Genomic DNA, 20,517 nt, shown 5'->3' with positions numbered 1-20,517 from the left:
GGAGGAGGTTCTGGCAAGGAAGCCGATTTATGGAGGAGGGTCCAGGGCATCGGGCATGTTTCTGTCAGACTGAAAGGGCTTTGGTCCTTAGGAGCCCAAGGCTGAACTGAACTTCTGCTGGGGCATCAGGGACCAGGAGCCTAGCAGAGTGAGGTGCACCTTAACTTCTGGATGTTCTTGCCTAGAACAAAATAGAGGTAGCAAATACAGTGCCTAGAAGGGCCTGGATGTGGCTCAGCAATAGAGTGCTTGCCTGGCATGACTGAAGTCCTGGGTTCGATTCCCAGCACTGTGTAAGCCAGGGCTAGTGGTTCAAGTCTGTAATGTCAGCACTTGAAAGACAGAGGCAGGGGTATGACAAGTTTAAGGTGATCTTTAGCGACATAGTGAGTTTGACCAGGACAGAGTGTGTGTGTGTGTGTGTGTGTGTGTGTGTGTGTGTGTGTGTGTGTGTGTGAAGGATTAAAAAGAAAAGAGAGGAAGACAGACAGACAGACTGTCAGATAGGCCTTAAGCCTTAACAGAATCAGATAGTGTCTGCCTGTAGAATATTTGTGTTCATCTGTGCCTTCATCTATTTGGAGATGAAGTATTGTCACTGTGTAGTCCAGGCTGGCCTTGAACTCACAACCCTCCTGGCCCTACCTCCAGAGTGCTGGGATTACATATGCATCCCACCATTCCCTGCCCGTCCAGTTTGTCTTGAGTCAGCTAATAGCCGCAAACATGGTGGCATAGTGGGGACAGGCACTTGGCCTTGTAGGAACAACTAGCTGGCTCTGGGGGACAGGATGGCTGGCTGGAAAGGGCGTGGCCATGTTGTGCACCAAGGTCATGGTAGATGCTGTGGGAGGGTGCCTGACCCAGATTTAAGAGGCTCCGTCTAGGATGAAGACGAGACGTGTGTCAGGGTAGCTCTAGGGCCAATGGGTCCTCTGCTACCTCCTGAAAGCATGATAAAATGCGAGCTGATTGATGCAAGTTGATTGGGACGGGAAATGTTTTGCCAGGCAGAGGGGATGATGGGCACAAAGATCTCTTCACTGACTGAAGCCCGCTGCACACAGGAGGTGTGAGTAACTCAGAGTGGCCAAAGCTCAGAACAAAAACAGGCAGAGAGCTCATGGGCTGCAGATGACAAGGGCACCTCCTCAGCTGAGCCTCATGGGGCCGTGGCTTCATCCTCAGATCAATGGAAAAATCAGAGTAAGACATGTGTGTGAGGGTGGGGGCTGGGGGTGAGATAGAGGGTGGGATGGGAGTGAGATGGGGTGGGATGGGGTCTTCAACATCACACTGGTGCAGCCACTACATACCCACCTCACCCAGGAAGGTGAAGGTGTCTGAGAGTGGAGAATCAGTCAGTCCCCTGTTATATTCAGTAGAACTCAGGCAGACTCCCACAGAAATGCTCCTACAGAGATGCACAGAGCGGGCTCCTGTGAGCTCCTAGGAGGGGAGCATCCTTTTGGTGTAAACCCAGGCGAGGAGAGTGTGATGCTAGTCCTTCATAACTGGAGCCACCTAGCTGAGTTCAGAAAAGGAAACCCAAGAGGAGGAGGGAGAAAGGGGTTGGGGGAGGCTCAAGAGAACTGGCGTGGGTTTCAGGAAAGCGAATGCTGCATGTGAGACTGATTGAGTCTGAGGGGATGGGAGAGGGGAGCTCATCAGGGGCCCAGTTGGCCTTGACAGATTCTGAACTTGATCCTGAATTGGAAGGCAATGGGGCGGGGAAATTGAGCGACATTAACCAGAGACTGGGGCGTCCGTATTTGCATTTTAGAACTCTCTGAAGTGAGTGAGATTAACCAATCTGCAGGTTACAGAGCAGCCAGTCTGCACTGCAGGGTCCTGGGGAGTGGCGTTCTCAAACTGAGGGAGAATAGGAACAAGAGAAAGCACGAGAGGAGGCAGTCCCTATCCATCGCCTCCAAGGCTGAGCGAGTAGTTTTCTACTCTGAGTGGCTCCCTTTCCTTGCGCCATCAGAGACAGTGGCTGGGGGTACTCGTGAGGCCACGCAGAAGGGCATATATCACAGAACCCCATGTACCTGGCTGTAAGGTGCGCCTGCAGTAATTGGTTCCCTGTAATAATATTTATTGCGACAGTAATTACGCAGTGCAGGAGACTGGGGAGCCTGTCGGTGGCTCTGCGATATGATATTTATCTTCATGAGATAGGGGTGACCTCATCGCCTCATGAGTGGTAATGCATGGAGCTCTCTTGCTGCCAGGTGGAGAAAAATTCCAGACCCTCGGCAGGGGGAGGGGCGTCAGGAACCGATGTGGCCCTGATTCCCATGATCGGTGCCCCACCAGCCTTAAATCCAGCAGGTGGAGGTTCAATGGCCGCCAACCACATGTCCCCCATAGTTTGAGTCACAGTACAATCCATGCTGGTCTCTAAACTGTCTCCATCACTCTACTCAGAACGGAGCGGAGAGTGTCCGTGCCTATCAAACCCCCTCATCTGGTGGCAAACACAGTCCCCATCCTGAGGTGGAGAAGCAGGTAGCTCAGGCTGCTTCTCTTAACTGAAAGATGATTGGCATTAAAAAGTGATGGGTGGTTTAGGTGACCAGCACTTAGAAGGCCAGAGTCAATTTGTCTAGAACAGGCATCAGGGGACTGTGACAAGAAGGAGCAGAGATTGGCAGCTGCTGCTGGATGTGAGTGCTCCCACAAGATCCAATGTTCAATATGAGTGCTCCACAGGCTTGTATGTTGAATGTGGGTGCTCCACAGGCTTGTGTGTTGGATGTGAGTGCTCAACAGGCTTGTGTTGAATGTGAGTGTTCCACAGGCTCATATGTTGAATGTGAGTCCTCCCACAGGCTTATGTGTTGGATGTGAGTGCTCCCATAGGCTTGTGTGTTGGACGTGAGTGCTCCCACAGGCTTGTGTGTTGGATGTGAGGGTTCCACAGGCTCATATGCTGGATGTGAGTCCTCCCACAGGCTTGTGTATTGGATGTGAGTGTTCCCACAGGCTCGTGTTTTGGGTGTGAGTGCTCCACAAGTTTGTGTGCTGGATATAAGTGCTCTCACGGGCTCGTGTGTTGGATGTGAGTGCCCCCATAGGCTTGTGTGTTGGATGTGAGCGCCCCCACAGGCTCGTGTGTTGGATATGAGTGCTCCCACAGATTTCTGTGTTGCATACGAATGCTCCCACAGGCTCAGGTGTCTAAATATCTGATCTCCATCTGGCGGCGTCATTCAGGAAGATTATGGGAGGGATGTGGAGTCTCCCTGTGGGAAGTGAATTTCTGAGGACAGACACTACCTGCTCTCTCCTTCTCAGCTTCCTGAATGTGACAGTTTGAACGAGAAGGTCCTCTGCAGGCTACTTTGGTCCCCTCCTTCTTTGATGGCCCTGTCTAGAGAAGTTCAGGAGGTGTGTCCTCACCTTGGGGTGGCTTCTGAGAGTTTACTGGCTGCAGCCAATTCCTACTTGCTCTCTCTGACTCACACTTCCCTCCCAAAAATACCACATACGAGATCATGGAGTTAGAGAGTACCAGAACAGAAGTGACAGGGAGAGAGAGATAAGTGAACTTGGAGGCACCAGACAAGGTTCAGAGCATGGGAGAAGAGATGGAGACATACATGAGGCACAGGGACGCCAACATGACAAACAAGTACATGGAGACAGGCAAGGGCATATGTTTTTGGAGAAATAAATAAGGGTCAAGGGACAGAGAATGACAGGTATGCGAGTTTGTGTGCAATCATGTCAATAGGAAGACTTCTCTAGAGAGAAGGTGCCTGAACTGAGAAAAAACGGAGACATTGAACCCTATGGGGAAGGCCACATTACACTGGGCGGTGGAGGAGATGTGGGCAAAGTCCCTGAGGGGGGTGCTGAGTGGACTCAGAGATCAGCAGGGCTTCTCTTGGCAGTAGGGGTGAATAAGGAGGGGGCACAGAACAAGTTGAGGGTGAGGGGAGCAAAGTCAGAGTGGTAGGCGGGGGCAGGGCTGGGGGACCCGTTGGGAGGATGCTGCAGTAGAGCAGTCATTGAGGGGGTGGTACCAGGTGCAGGGAGGTGACGATGGAGGGATCCAGTTGAACTCTGGATGTTGTACCTGGAGTATGCAGGCCTTGCTGGCTCCTCAGACAGAAGGAAAGGAGTATACTAGGAAGAAGCAGGGTGCTTGAGGAGCAGGGGAAGTTCCCCATCATTTAGGTGCTACACATTGAGGGTGCAGAAGGCACCTGTGCCATGGGACAGGCCATGATGTATCTTCTATTGCCAGGGGTGGGCATGGAGGATGGCTGCGTCTCTCTGGGCAAAGGCTCCTGGCATAGGCATGAAAGAGAGTGGTGGAGCCAGGTGCTCGGTAGCTAGAGCTACTGGCAGAAGCTGGGCCATGGCCGGGGTGGCAGCTCCATCTGTCACCCTGGGTCTGCTGGCCTGTAGTTCCTCTTAGGTGGCCCCCGGTGCTCCCTGTCCTGAGCCTGTCGTGCTGAAAGCTCTTCCTGGGCTACTGCCAGTGAGTCCCACTGACTGCCCCCCAGCTTCTGCTCTGCCTGCTGACCCATGGTCACGTTGTGCAGCATCCTAAAGGAGAGAGGTTGAGAGGCAGCTACTCAGCATCCAAGGGCTGGCTTTCTCCTTGAAAGAAGTCTTTGACCTGCAGCTATAAGAGGCCCCTGGGTGCTCAGCTGGCACAGACCTGGCCCGAAAGGCTCAATCAGAAGCAGACTCGAAGGTACCAGAGATCTCAGTTTACAAGAGCAAGGTACTTCTGATGGTCCCTGAGACCCTTGTCCCCTCTGACTATGGGACAGTCACTTCAAAAGACAATTCATTTCATCCCTGTGAGATCTCTAAGCATACTGACGGCAGACAGCAACAGTTCCACAGCCAGTTTGTATTGTCATTTAAAACAGGGTCTCACGTAGCCCAGGCTGGCCTTGAACTCACAATGCCCCTGAACTCCTGCTTCTCCTGCTGCCACCTCCTGGGTGTCAGGATTGCATGCATGCGCCGCCAGGCCTGACTAGAAAGTGAACTTTAGTAATTTACCCAGAGCGAATCATGGACCAGGTGACAAGACAGAGATGTGACCAACTCAACAGTTTGCAGACGTCTCTTCAAGTTTCTGCAGGCAAAGCCCCTTATTCTCAGATATTGATCATGCTTAAGTTGGCCATGTTTCTCTGGGCTCCCTGGCTGACTCATCCCCTGTGGGGTCAGGCCGGAGGCAAGTCCGGTCACAGCTTTGAGCCTGGTGCTCTGAGAGTGACTTCATGATGCTTCTGGGCTTCCCAGGGGACGAGGCTTCAGTCATCACCCCCCCGAGGCAGATGTGTGTGGCCTAAATAACCCTACAATTTGCTAAATGTACCTTACCTTGATCTGCCTATGCACCGTCATAGATACAGAAGACAGCCATCCACGGCAGTGTCTGGTTAGTTCGGATGGAGCCAGCTCCGCTCCCAGTCCACCCCCACCCGCTACCGTGCTCAGCAGGGCTCAGCATCAGAGCTGACTGGCAGTGAAGTGGATGCCTGCCCGTCACAGAGTCCATCTGCCTCTGCTCTCGGAATAATTGGTGGATACACTTGTCAGACAAGTGATGAGGGCCGTGCAGGAAGGAAGGTAGCTATGAGCCTCCGGCCAGGCCTCTGCATCTGAACCAGTTCAGGCCAACCTGGCATCTGAGTAGGAATTCTGCAGAACAGAAAGGCCCTAAAAAAAAATCCATTGTTTCGTGGATGAGGAAACTTGGGGCCAGCTTGAATGTGCCTGAGGCCCCCAGAGCTAGTCCAGCAGCAAGGCTGGGGACTGGATACAGCTCCTTGCACCCTTTTATCTGTCCTCCGTGCCTTAGATTGGTGGGATGAGCCTGTGTCCCCATCACACTTGCCCAGTTGCCTCTGGCCCACCCACATGCAGCCCAGGTTAGCATGGGGGTTCCACAAGGCCCCTTGGCACTGATCCCAGGGCACAGACCATATGACACCCAATGACATACCCAGTGACACCACAATAGAGAAATTTTATTTCCCCATTGCCAATAGGTATCAGTTGTGATTGATTCTTGTTTAGGAATCCTCTCCTCTTGGTCCTGGGACCAGGTCTGGCTTGAACCTGAGCAGGTCCTGTTTGCTGCCATGGTCTTTATGAGTCCATACGTGTATCAGATTTGTTATATCCAGAGGATATGAGCCCCACTGTTCCATCTTCTGTCATCCTGTTGTCAAAATGCTGACCTCTGTCTTTCTTTCCTGGGGCTGATCTAGAGGGAGAAGAGGCCAGAGGATAGGACAGTTGGTTTCACCCCACATGTGGGCAGTAACTGAGCAGAGTGAGGCCCACGCCTGCCTTTCCTGGTCTGCCTCCAATAGGAGGAGAGAGTTTCACAGAGGTTCCATGTCCTGTCCAGGTCTCCGTGGAGTGATAGGAAATGATGCTTGGCCGGGCCCTCCCCTCGGTCCTCCTGAGAAACTTGGTCTAAGAGCCAGCTTCCAATGAAGATACACCACTAGCCATCAACAAAGCCACAATTGGGGGTGGGCAACCACTGAGTCTTGGTGGGCTTTATTAAGTCATGCGGCTCTGCTCTGGGTGGTGGCAAAAGGTGGGAAGGAGAGATTGGCTTTAGAAAGTCACGTAGATCTGGGTTCGAATCCCAGCCTGGCTGCTGCCGTCCACATACCATGGAATGCAATGCTTCACACCTCTGAAGAGCAAAGCCTGTGTTGACAGGGCCACGAGGAGTTAGGAAAGCTGGGAAACCGGACTTCTTCATCATCCTGTTTCAGCGCTCTGGGGATAACCAGGAAGAGAGACAGATGAGCAGACTGTTGCACTCTGGCACGATTTCATTGTGAGTTCCTACAAATGCACACACTGCTCCCCAGCTGGTAGAAACAATGAAAACCAAAGTTCTGGGAAAACTAGAAAGAGTTCTACACAGGGGATCCACCTTCCCCAGAGCGTGGAGTCCAGGGCCCTCAGCACACAGCGTGCCTAGACTCGGTGTGTGTGTGGAGGGCCGGGGCACATGAGCAGCAGCCTGGTGAAATCACCAATGGGCCACTGGCTCTTAGGAGCGCACCAGGAGAGAGGGTGCCCTTTCCCTTCTGCCTCTCCCTTGTCACAGCCTACTCCACTGTACCCTAATCCCATACAGCGCTCTGCCCAAGACTTGCTCCAAGTTGTAGAATATTGGGGAGAATTTCCTACCATGTCCCAAGCCTGGAATCCACCACATATCCCCAGAAGGCCTCTGCTCCACTTGTGTCCTGCCTGGCACGCTCTCCCTAACTTGGCTCATATATTCCACAATCTCAGACTTCTCAGAGAAGCTTCCTGGGAATTCCTGTCCCGAGGGCCTCTCCTCCATTTCTCTCCCTGGCATTTCCCTGATAGATCCTTCCTCCTCACACCTATCCCCATGTGCTATATTCTTGATAATCAATGATGGCTGTGTCTGCTGAAACATCAGCTCCACAAAGGAGGGCGGTGTTACGTCATCAAGATACCCTGCCTTAGTTTCTTGTCCTGCTGCTGTGTGTGATAAAATACCCCATCAAAAGCTGGTCACTGCTCAAGGGGCAGTCTATCAGGGTGGGGAAATTGAGGCAGCAGGAACTTGTAGCAGCTAGTCACGTCGATCCCCTTGAGAAAGAGAGCAATCCATGCACACAATGCTGACGCTCAGTTTGCTTTCCCTACTCATTCACAAGCCCAGAGTCCGGGCCTAGGGAATGGTGCCACCCTCAGTGGATGGGCCTCACCGCCTCAATCAACATAATCAAGATAACACCCCTCACGCATGTCCAGAAGTGATTCCAGATTCATTCAAGTGAACAGTTAGTACCAACTGTCACAAACCCCATTAAGGAGGGACAGGTGTCATTTCCTTGGCCAATCATTTCTCAGAAGTAGGTGGCTGCAGAAATTGACTGTCTGACATAGGAGTCAGAAGCTCCATCTCTACCGACTCCAAGGAGACTCAACCCTGAGAACCATGCACCAATATGTCCACCTCATACCCGTGTGAGGGAGTAGGGGTGAGGGGGTGGTCTGTCATGCCCAGGGATCTCCATTGCTTATGACATCATCTGGGGCATTGATAACACTTCATCCCCATCTCCAAATCCATAACTGTGTTCATTCCATCCCTGCCCCCAACTCTCCCATGTCGCAGCAGTGAACAGTGGTCCACCATTGCCCTAACTATCCCTGCTCTATCATCTGACTAATGGAAAAACACAGCCCTTTCCTCCTCCAGTCTCTGGTTGTGAGCCTATCAGCTACCTGGCCTGGTGGTGCTCAGCTCCTGTCTACATTTCAAAAGTGGGGAAAGCAAGAAAGAGGGCTGGATGACCAAGCCATGTCTGGTGGGATCAGTAACTGGACGGCTGTTTGATTTTCTCATTCACACCCCTGCTCCCTGGAATTCCCGAACAGAGGAGGAGAATGCAGGCTGCAGGTTCACATGAGTCTGCTTGCACATCCCTTCATCTCTGCTGTCCCTGGAGAGAGGCTATGACATGATGGGATGGGACTTGGCATGGAGTGAAGAGGACCGGATATGAATCTCAGTTCTAGTGTGTCATTCTGTCAGTTAATACCTGTGTTGGCTAGTTTTATGTCGGCGCAAGCTAGAGTTCTCTGAAAAAGGGGAACTTCAATTGAGAAAATGCCTCTGTAACATCCTCTGTGAGACATTTTCTTAATAAGTGGTTGATGGGGGAGGGCCCAGCTCACTGTGAGTGGTGCCCTCCCTGGACTGGAGGTCCTGGGTTCTATAAGAAAGCAAGCTGAGCAGCCCACGGGGAGCAAGCCAGTAAACAAGCACTTCCCCATGGCCTCTGTATCAGCCCCTGCCTCCAGGTTCCATCTCTGTTTGAGTTCCTGTCCTGACTTCCTTCTATGATGAACAGTGATGTGGAAATGGGAGCCAGATTAACCCTTTCCTCGCCCAGCTTGCTTTTGGTTGCACTTCCATCACAGCACATCCTAGCTGGGACTAAAGGACTCTCTCTTAACAGGCCTGGGCATGGGCAAACATGGCACCCTTTCCCCTCCCCCCTCCCTTGCTAAGCTGTTAGATGACACTCCTAGAGGTAGCTCCCAAGGTCTATTCCCTTTCTCGGCCACCGATTCATTCCTGAGACTGACCACCAAGGTCCAGCTATCAAAACACCAAAGTCCAGCCATCGAAACTCATTATTTGGCTACACTGGCTAACCTGTCCAATCAGGACATACCAACTCACGATAGCACAAACTTCCCCCCTTTTCTCCGTAAAAAACCCACTCTTGTGAAACACTTCCTATCTGCCTTTCTCGAGCCCAGAAGAAGCACTCCCCACACCCCTTGTTCCTCCAAGTTAATAAGCCTGCTTTGCAGCGAGAACTTAGTGTCTGGGTGAGTTTGATGCTGACTCGAGGGCCCCCAGCCACACTTACATGGACAATATACCTCTCTGTTCTCCTGTAAGTGTTGGAACTGATTCCTCTTCTGAGAACCACCATGTCGGACACATGTGACACATTTAATTAGTGCCTGGTGCACATCATGTCTACTACTTCATACAGGCTTGGCTTGCCCAGGAGTCTTTCAGTTCCTTTGGGTCCTTTTGGCTTGATGGAGGTTTCCTTGTTGGTCACAATTTGGGACCTGGATCACAGAAGCTGCACCCAGAATGCCTGCTCCCTCTTATAGCTCCGCCTCTCCTCTGGTCCCGAGTGGCAAATACACCATGCTTGCCTCTATTTCTCCTCTGTATGTTTCAGAGGGTGTGGTCATATCTGTGCTACCCCAGGTCTTGCTCAGGGCACATAGACAAATGTGTTGCAAGATGACTGGAAGACTGGCTTCGCAACGGTGTGGCGGCTACATTCTTAGACCTCATGGCCTCAGTGGCTTGCTGTGAACATGACTTCAGCTTACATTAGAAAGAGCCCCAGAGTGAGCCCTTGTCTTCAGCCCCTGCTCTGGAGCTGTGGCCACGCAGGTCCAATTCAATTCCCACTTCCACATTGATCTCTGAGGTCTACTCTTGTTTTTGCCTCCCGGAGTTTTGGACCCATTAAGCTACATGCAGGGGTCAGGCCCCTGGGGCTCGATCCGCTCAGGTTGCCTGCACAATTGAAATCCCAGCCCATCCCGGCTGCTTTTCTCATTAAGATGATTGGACTGGATTGATCTAGTCAATCAATAGGTGGACATCAGCAGTGGGAAGCCGATCAAATGAGCCTGGGTTGATCAGCCCCAGAATGAAGTCCCCGCCAAGTTGGAGAGGACATGTGGCCCTCTGGGATGGAGCTGGGGAGGTAGAGGAATGAGCCGGATGTCTCACTGGACTGTGTGGCAGTGTGGACGAAGCAGCATCCCCCAGCTGCGCACCCTTTAGTCGGCTCCCCCATGACCTAGCATGGGCAAGCTGCCCTCCCTTCGTATCTGGGGCATGTGAGGGTAAGAATGCTGGGTGCTAAAGAAGTCAGTGGCAGGGCCTTCTTCCTAGGCGTTAGTAGCTCTGACACTGGGACAGCAGAGTGGATGGAGCAGATGCCAGTGTGCCTCAGAGATCTTGTGTTGGGCCAGTGAAGGCGCCTCCCAGGCAAGGAGGTTTGGAGACACTGGCTCAAGTGTGTTCCCTCTTCTGCGGGCCCTATAAACCTGTTGTTGTTTTGTGGGGGAGGGGGAGGTTGTGACTCCTTTAGGAGGTAGGGCCTGGCTAGAGGCAAGGAAAGGGAGCCTTGGGAGGTTCCAGCCCTGCCCTACTTACAGCTGGAGCGCTCTGCTTCCTAGTCTGTGCTGGCGTTCAACAGGCCACAGCTGTAAACTCTCACCTCAGTGGACTCCAGCTCCTGGCTAGGAGGGACTGTGTCCTCTCAGACCATGAGCCAGGACTGCGCCCTCTCAGACTGCGAGCCAGAAAGAACTCTTCCTCCCCCACGTTGCTTCTGTCAAGTTCTTTGTTACAGTGACTAAAGCCATAACCAGTGCACCAACCAGGTGTGTGTGGCTACTCTGAAGAGGGAGGGGCCAGTGCTGGATCTCAGCCTTCCCCCCTTGGTCTCAGAAGGGCTTACATTTTTATTTCTTGTTTATATAAACAAAGGCTTCCAGAAAGAAATCACACCTTCCATAAAAGGTAGAGAGGGCAGGATGTTGCAGGATCAAAGCCTGATTACAGTTTCTCTAGGGTGCCTAACCCCCACTTACTCCCTTCCCTTACTTACTTCTGTGTCTGCCCTAATATCAAATGAAACCGTTTTGGAAATTCGTTAGCTTAGCAGACCACGAGCTTCCTCCAACCAAAGAGCTAAGCCGACTGCCAGCCGGCATCTGAGGCCTGTGATAGAGGTTGCCCCCTTTGCTGTAATCGCCATCTGATGTCTCCACCAGTATATTTCAAAAGTACCTTGACTTGTGACTTTTCTTTTCTCTGTTACTATAAAAACTTCACGGAACTGCTTCCGTGTTGGAACATGGAATTCAGGGTAACCTGAATCTGTGTTCCCAGGCCATGGCTACCTGCATTTGGTTTCAGAATAAATTATCTCTTATCCCATTTGAAGTGAGAGGTTTGGTGTTTGTGTCAATTTGTGTGTGTGTGTGTGTGTGTGTGTGTGTGTGTATCTGTGTGCATGTGTCTGTGTGTGTTTATGTGTGTACATGCATCTGTGTGTATGTGTGTATGTATGTATGTATGTATGTTTATATCTGTGTGTGTGTAACTTTGTGTGTGTGTGTGTATGTATCTGTGCATGTGTGTATGAGTACAACTGTATGTCCTGTGGTATGTGGAGGTCAGAGAACAGCTCTCAGGAGCCTGTCCTCTTTGAGCTGTGGGTTCTAGGAATTGAACCTGGGTTGTCAAGCTTGCTTGGCGAGTGTGTTTACCCACTGAACTGTCTCGCTGGCTCTCTGTGGGTCTTGTGGATGGACTGAAGTCCTACTATGGGGAAAATTCTTCAGTAAGGAGCTCTCACAGTCTGGGATCCATGGGAGCCAAGGAGCTGGCAGAAGGGAAAAACCAGTGAGAGGGAGGGAGAATGAGGTCGCCCTCTCATGGTAGGAGTGAGTGGTGACCTCGGCACAGGAGGCTGTCCAGTCTGTAGCTGCTACCTCGGTTCCCTATCTGCAGGTAGTGGTCGCTGTCCACCCTGGGGATTCTTAGACTCTCAGCAACCCACTCAAAGAATCTAAGAATTCAAATAAATAGCAAAATGGAAAGGAGTTTGAGCCACAAAAATGGAAGTGCAGGCCAGGCAGCAGGGCTATGCTCCAGCGGAGGCTTACCCCTGCTCCGTTGAGGGTTCAGGAAGAGGAGGAAGCCGGGTGTTCAGGGGGGGTGGGGGTCGTATTCTGGCTTTGATATACAGGCTTGGACTCTGAAAGCCTTTATTCGTGTGAATGGCTTATCCCATAATGCATGTGATCTCAATCATACACACGGCCAATCATGTACAAGCCTAAGATGGTACATGGGGGTATTTCCTTCAAGGTCCATTCTAGCATTGGCCGCCTTGACTGCAAGCGTCTGAAACCAGTTCAGGCTGGATGGGCTCACTGGCCTGAATTTCAGGAGGTATTTGGTCACCAAAAGGGAGTTGCTAAGGGTTACTAGGAAGAAGTGGCCTACTGCGCCATTTGGAGCTTGATGGTATGGCTCGGCGTAGGTGGGGGTCCAGGTTGATAAGCTACTCACCGGGCTTGCCTGTCTCATCTCCTGTCTCCTTCCCTCCACAGGCTACCTGACAGTGAACATTGAGCCCCTTCCCCCTGTGGTGGCTGGGGACGCAGTCACCCTAAAGTGCAACTTCAAGACAGACGGCCGCATGCGTGAGATCGTGTGGTACCGGGTAAGTGGCCACTCCACACTCCACACAGCTGTCTCTGAGTCCCAGGGCTGTGACAAAATCCACAGGCGAGGTTATATGCCTAGTGCTGGCTGTCCCTAAGGTATCCTCTGCTCTCTGTCTCTCTCTGGTCTCTTCTGTGCCTCTGATAATCCCAGGAATCCATCTGCAGCCCAGTAGAAGTTTCTGAGACATGCATGAGCCATGGGAACAGGGCACAGCTGAGAACAGCACTGATGTCCCAAGCAGGATACTCTGGCTTTTGGTCCCAGGCAGGATGATCTGGCTAGGCTTTTGGTATGGAAGAGGGGACAGGAAGGCTTCCTGTCTTTAGAACAGCCTTTCAGGCAGATGTGGTGATGCATAGCTCAACCCTCAGGAGGCTGAAGCAGGAAGTTTGCTGCTTTTAGGGCAAGCCTGGGCTACAGAGCAAAAATCTGTTTCAAACAACCACAAAGCATAATACATTTCAGAGATTTTTTTCACCACAAAAGTTTGCTGCACAAGATCCAGCTTGGCACCTGGCACCTGGCACCTGGCACCAGATATCTAAGCCTGAGGAGGGAAGTGGCTCAAGATACAGGGCCCAGGTGCCAATGGTGACAGTAGGAAGAATGGCTTTGGATATTGGACACAAGAAGCCATTCCAGTCAAGGTTGGATGAGTCTCTGTGTGTCTGAATGGGGTATTCCAGCCTGGTACCCCTTTGAGGAGCAGGGCCCTGGCTTCAGGAAGGCAGGCTTAGAGGCTGGTCTCTGAGAACATGTCCAGGGATACCACAGGCAATTCCATTCCTGGGATCTAATCCAAGGACTGGTATCATTTCCCAATAGAGACCAAGACAGTAAACAAGTTCCTTTCTGCTGACTGCAGGGAGTAGCAACTCTCCACACTATTTGGGGACAATGTGTGAATGAGAGGACATGCCACATCCCCAAACATGCTGTGTGTAGAAACCAGCAGCTAGAATTCTGTGTAATTTTCTCCTGTCATGAAAATTTCTTTTCTTTTTTCTCCTAACAGTTAAAAAAGTAAAAGCTATGCTTTGCCTGTGGGCCATGTGGAAATAGAACATGGACAGAGTGGACTCTGACGTCCTGGTTAAAGAGTCCCGATGGAAACCATTCTGTAGGGGCGGGCTTGTGGCTCAGTGGGTAGAGCGCTTGCCTGGCACATACGGAGACCTCGTTTTGGTCCCCAATGCTGTATAAAACCTGGTGCCGTGCACATCTGTAATCCCAGCCCTATGAGGCGGAGGCGGGAGGATCAGAAGTTCAGGGGTATCTTTGGCTACTCTTCCTGGGCACTCAGGATCCTAGAAACTTGGGGTAAAAGAAAGAGGGAACTTGGGGCACCACAATGCGCCTGTCAGGCTTCTCTCCATGCCCTCCTTCCAACAGGCACACGTCTTGCTCAATGCCTGCCTTGCCATCCAACTTGGATTTCTGGTCTTTGGTTTACCATTTGCTGGCAAGTCTTGTGTCATTGGCCATGGTTGTGCTCTTTTGAACCTACCCACGCCTGTCCTTTTTCTCTACATCATAACTGCTCCTGGTTGAAACCAGCTCTGGTGGCTTCCACCCACGCCCTACAGGTGTGAGCTGCATACTTGAACCCATGGTCCCCAGTCAAGGCCAGCAGGATGCTTGCCATGGTCGTCTGTGGGGTCACAGGCTATGGGGGTGCTGCTTGGCTGTCACAGATTGTAGACATGGAAGGACTGAGACAAACTAACCTGGATTCTGGTTGGTTCTGGGATCACACCCCACCCTTCCTCATCCCTCGGTGGGTCTAATTCCTGGGTGGAATCAGAGGGAGGAAAGAGAAAAGGTAGCCATGGATGAGTAGGAACCATCCTTTGGATTGAGACTTGGGTAGAGTTAGAAATGGGAAGAGCCCACGGGCCCCTAGGCCTTCTCCGGCCCCCATCAGTCATTTTGCTGCTGGAGAAGATGGTCCTTCTGAAGAGACAGCTTTTAGAAGAGAGACAACGCCAGGCCAGGCTGGGCCCAACCAAAAGGTGTCCCTGTGGCTCCCTAAACGTGAGACATAGTCTGTCAGGAGCTCTTAAGCTGGATTGGAGGAGTCCATCTTCCTTCCGCCTAGCCCAGTTTACATGCCCCACCCCCACTACACACACACACACACACACACACACACACACACACACTACTTAAAGCATAGGTTACATCTCTGACAAGTGTCAGGCCCTCTGTATGGGGCTATGGTAGGCTACATTAATTTATTTTATTTCATTTCACATCCTTTGACTGAAGGCCTCTGGAGTGGGGGTATGCAGATGTATGCAAATCATATGCAAATTAACCAGTGGAGCCAAATGCCGGGCCCTTTTAATTCTGTAGCTGGACAGGGTGGTGGCTGGCTGGCTGGTTGCTCTCCTTGGGATCAGAGGAGCCCATGTGCTCTGCCTGTGATGGGGAGGAGGGAGGTAGGGAGGGAAGGAAATTCCAGGAAAGAGGCTCCATGCTGCCAGCCTTCTTCCCCTCCAACTGCTGCTCTTCTCTCTCTTCTCCCTCAGAGCCAGCTGAAGAGAGAGAGATAAGAACTGACCTACCCAGGTAGAGGCTGCGGGACCTGGGGCTGGGCAGAGTGTCCAGAGGGCTTGGGAAAGGCAGCCAGGAAAGCCCCAGCCTTCTCCAATGGGCATCCCCCAGTACTAGCCCAGCCCTGCCCCTGAGCCTGCCTCGTTAAGCGCCCCCTCCAAAAGTCTGGCCACCACAGCAAACCGCCCAGAGCCTTTTGTTTCCAGGCCCCTCCTCCTTCCTCCCCCATCTTCTGAATGAGCTTATAGAGCCTAGCTTGGAAAGAGATGAATAGACTCCACAGGCCTGGCCAGGCCTAGGCCTCCAACTGCTTCAGAAGGGAAAAGCCCAGGCATTGTGACAGGCCATCGCTGCCCCACTCACTCAGCCCAGTGGGCACAAATCAGTGCAGCGTGTGAGTCGAGTCTTGTACCTCTGCTCTGTTCTGCTCTAGAAAATTGTCTAAGCAGTAGACATCAGAGTTTTTCTAAGGCATAGACGCTTGGGTGAGTAGCTCTGTGGCAGAGCACTTGCCTAGCATGTGCGAGGTCCTGGGTTTGATTCCCAGCAACACACACACACACACACACACACAGAGAGAGAGAGAGAGAGAGAGAGAGAGAGAGAGAGAGAGAGACAGAGACAGAGACAGAGACAGAGAGACAGAGAGAGAGACAGAGAGAGAGACAGAGAGAGACAGAGAGAGAGAGAGAGAGAGACTCCTAAGCATAGATTGGTTCTTTGAGGAGAGTGGGAAGCCACTAACAGCATCGACCTCTGGCTAGACATCTGGGAAAGCCTAGAGAGAAGAAAGGTGAAGAGAAGTGGCCTGAACTTGGACACCTGTTAGCCTGAGGTCTGGCTAATAGGAAAAGAACTCAGGCCAGTTTGGTAATAGTGCCAAAAATTATTGGATAGTCTTAAGAGAGCACAAGTGATCAGAGAGTCCCCCGCTTCCTCCCCCCTGCCAATCTGCGCCATCCATGTGGCTGCCACTGGTCACACACACGGCTGTTCTGATTGAAACTAAGGGCAAAATGCTTTCCCCATTCACCCAGATGAGCTGTTTCCAGCGCTCACCACCCAGAGCTGGTGGCATCAGATTACAACAGAACAGACATAGGACATTCCCATCCCTGTGAGGGAACCCAGAATGCCTCTGACGGTCAGACCTCCTCCCCACCAGAGCCTCTAGAATAAGCTGTGCTTGTCTGTCAGAGGCACTGGCTGTTCTCAGAGTCATTTCCTGGCACACTCAACGCCACGGTGAGTTCCAGCAAAGCGAACTGTATTGATTTTGCGCACTATCACCATTACAGCATGTGTGTCTGTGGTGAGGGAGGGTGGGAAGAAGGAAGCTGTTAGCCCTCTTAAAATACGTTTGAAAACATAACGCCAAGGGGTCAGGCCTGGGGTCTTGGTTATTGTGGTCTCTGTCAAAGTCCCGTGTGATCTAATGATGCCTCACTTCCTCCTTTTCTGCGATTACATGGGTTCGTTGTCTAGACCGGAGTCCCCCAGTCTCCGTCTGCAAGCCCTGGTACATAATTCTTTTTTTCTTTTCTCAGCAACCTATGGTAGTTATTAGGGTAGAGGTGCAGTTCCATACATGGTCAGTAGGGGCAGACAATCTGACATCCCATCTACCTTAGGGCTCAAGGAAGAACTCCAGATGAATGCTACACATTAAACTTCACTTTGTCCTTCCTGTCCACTGGGGTCGTGTTCAGAAATGAGATGAATGCCAACCTGAGTGGCTGACATTAGCATGGCATTCCTGGGAGCTGAGGACAGAGTCAAGGGCTTCACACTTGAATTTCATGTTGTCCCCATGAGGCAAATAATACTGTGAATTCTCCTTTTCAGGGGAGGTAACCGGGGACATTTAAAATACTGGGTCTCTGGGGGCTGATGAGATGTGGTTAAGGCACTGACTGTTCTTCCGAAGGTCCAGAGTTCAAATCCCAGCAACCACATGGTGGCTCACAACCACCCATAATAAGATCTGACGCCCTCTTCTGGGGTGTCTGAGGACAGCTATAGTGGACTTACATATAATAAATAAAGAAATCTTTGGGCTAGAGCGAGTGGGCAGGAGAGAGAAGAAAAAGTGCCTGAAGACAGCTACAGTGTACTTACATATAATAAATAAATAAATAAATAAATAAATAAATCTTTTAAAATCTAAGGAAATAAAAAATAAAATACTGGGTCTCGGACCCTATTGTACCTCCCAACTTCTCCAGAAAATTCTAGACACACCCTCCTCTCGGCACCTCCAGCGTAAAGATATATCTCCTGTGATTCTGGGCAGCTACTGCAGAGTCACCTTGGTAGTGTTAGTTATGTTAGCAAAGGCCAGGCTTTGGGGGCAGTGGACCTGTGGGTAAAAGAGGTTGCATTGCAAGTGTGAGTATCTAAGTTCAAATCCCCAGAACCCAGTAAAGCCAGGTATGGTAGCACATGTCTGTAATCCCAGAGCTCCTGTGGGGAGACAGGAGACAGAAACAAGGGAATCCCCAGGAATCCCCAGATCCTTGAGGGCCAGCCAGCTTGCCTGGAATGAACAGCAGAAAGCCATGAAAAAACCCCATCTCAAACAAGATGAAGGCCAAAGACCAGCAACTAAACTTAATCTCTGCATTCATGTGACCTTATTTATGCACATGAGTGTGCACATGCGCGTGTGCAAGTTCATTCGCATGCACGCATACACACACACACTCACCATCCATGCAGCCTCCTGTCTTGAATGCATATGTGTCCACAGAGTCTTGTCTGCGGAAATGCAGGTCTCTGCAAACTGTCTGTGGAGTGTGGGCACCAGGCACATTTCTTATTAGGAAATCCTGTCTAAACTCATTTAGTTGGGGGTCACCTGCCCAGCAGGCAAAGCCAAAGGTCTGTTTATATCATAGAAATCCATTAAGCAACCACAGGGAATCATGGGAATTTAACCTTTCATGGTGGTTTTTATCATCACATCTTTGTTTTGTCTCCTTCCTGTACTATTTATTCCCAAGATCTGCTCCAAACGCAGGTTGCAAGGCCATGGGGGAAAAAAGCCACAGAAGGAAGTGGAGGGGAAGGAGACGAACACGAGGCCACAGTGCTCCGCTTTTCCATTTAGACGAGGATTGTTGATTGATTTATTATATGTATGTATGTTCCATGTGAGTTTGTGTGCACCACATACCTGCGGGGGCCCAAGGAGGCCAGAGGGCATCACATGCTTCAAAAACCAGAGTTACAGGCAGTTGCGAGCCAATGTGTGTGCTAGAAATCAAATCCCCATCCCTCCGCAAGAGTTCTTAACTGCTGAGCCATCTCTCCTGCCCCTTTCTGCATCCTCCCATCTCTCTCCCTCACCTGTGGATGCTGGCAGCTGGGGCTGGGTTTCTGTTGAGGTCCAAATGGTGTTACCTGGCCAGGCAGGCTCTTCCACTTCCCTGGGAGATCTGATGGAAACCCTTGGGGACAGCACAGCGAGGTAAGGCACTGAGCTTGAATGTGAATGAGACAGCATAGAGAGAGAAAGGCCTGGTAACTGGATGTCTACAGTAGGTTCTGGGGGCTGGACCTTGGTGGTACATGCTTTGGAAACCCTGTGTGTTCTTGGGCATAGATGCGTATACTTGGTACCAGACTCGCCATGGCATCTATTCTCTACATGGTGGCCATTGTCTGACCCTGTTTCCTAGTGACCTAAGAAGTCCAAATAAGGTAATTTTAGAACAAGAATGGATGATGTCTGGGGAGGATCATCACCCCCGGGCTCATTACACAGTCAGCAACACTACCTTTCGTCCCTGGGTGGTGCTGCTGTGTGACCTCAAAGGCTCCAATACCTGGAGTCAGCCTCCCATAAGGAAGCCAGTCTGTGGATCATGGCTCTTCCTGAAGCAGGAAACCCTTTCAAATGGTCTTGGCTGCTACTGGAATCCTCCGTAGTGTTCTGTCTGAAGGCAAATAGATGGCAGTACCCAAAAGACAGTGCCACAACCCAATGACATCCACTGCCTTCTCAAGTGGCCAGTGGACACCACAGTGTATGCCCCAAAGAATGAGCCTTAACCAATCCCAGGACCCTGGCATTTGGAGCCCAGCAAGAATGCTGCTTGCCCTGGCTGTCCCTTGCCTGACCTTGGGCTCCCAAATTTTACCAATTCCTGGAGGAGGAATAGAGTGAGGATGGCCCTTGCCTGGGGCTCCTTCCTCTTGGTCCCCAATCTTACAGAGGGGGAGATCCTCTGGAATGAGGCAAAGAGAAAAGGCTCCCAGCGGATGGCTTGCTTTATCAACCTCTGATAGTGGAACATGGAATGGAACAGTGAGATCGGTCACAGAGAGGTCACCGTGGTGGTCACTGAGGCCAGAGGTGGCTGGGGGCTAGCTGAGGGCCATGATGGTGCAAGCTCATCCTACGCATTATGTGTTATAGGGGACATGTGACCATCAGGGTGTGGCCTTGAGGTTGTGACCATCAAAAGGACTTGACCTTGAACTTCCGCTTATGAACTGCAGTAAGGTCAGGGGACTTGCTGACGCTCAACTAGTGATGGACTGGGGCTTCCAGATGGCTCATGGCTGTGGGGTTGGGGCAGCTGGATGAGGGTCATGGTTGCTGTTCATTGAGGCAAGGAGGACAGAAGAGAAGGTTGGAGGGACAGCTATCAGAGATTGTGTCACTAACATTAAATCACCAAGATACAGTAATGAAGTTGTCACAGCAGAAGCTGTGGAGTTCTGGAGGAAGACCAAGCCTGGGGGTGATAATGGAGATCCTCAAGGTTCATGTAGCTGACTCTTAGCCTCTAGTGTGGCAGCGCTGAGTTATGGTTTATATCTCTCGTCTTTCTGGCCACTCTGCCCATCCCTGCCACGCTTATGGCTTCAGAACCACATTATGAGGAATCCCTGTCACTAGGAAACCAAGTCCTGGGCCTCTGATACACAGTGGTGTGTGTCGGCTTATGGCTTGTGTGGGCTAAGAAGCCCAACATATGAGGCTGAGTTCCTTCCTACTGCCTCACAGGACAACAGGAGCAAGACCATGTCTGTGTCCACGAGGGGAAGTGGCGGAGTACACGCCTCCATCGGAAACTTTCTCACAGCAATGGCGTCCGTTAGTGTGTGTCAGCAGA

The 20,517-nt window shown here is 51.4% G+C and overlaps 1 protein-coding gene across 1 annotated transcript in view; it reads left to right on the top strand.

Moving 5' to 3' along the window:
- The window catches only part of Igsf21 (immunoglobin superfamily member 21), a 224,779-nt gene that overhangs the window by 79,862 nt on the left and 124,400 nt on the right, over positions 1-20,517 (top strand). The window contains exon 2 of the mRNA XM_031379276.1: positions 12,721-12,833. Coding sequence (XP_031235136.1) covers positions 12,721-12,833 — 113 coding nt within the window. The remainder of the gene's footprint in view (positions 1-12,720; positions 12,834-20,517) is intronic.

Source organism: Mastomys coucha, unplaced genomic scaffold (genome assembly GCF_008632895.1).
Source record: "Mastomys coucha isolate ucsf_1 unplaced genomic scaffold, UCSF_Mcou_1 pScaffold18, whole genome shotgun sequence".
Classification (NCBI taxonomy): domain Eukaryota; kingdom Metazoa; phylum Chordata; class Mammalia; order Rodentia; family Muridae; genus Mastomys; species Mastomys coucha.
The sequence above is the reverse complement of the archived record's forward strand: the minus strand, read 5'-3'. Positions and strand labels throughout refer to the sequence as shown.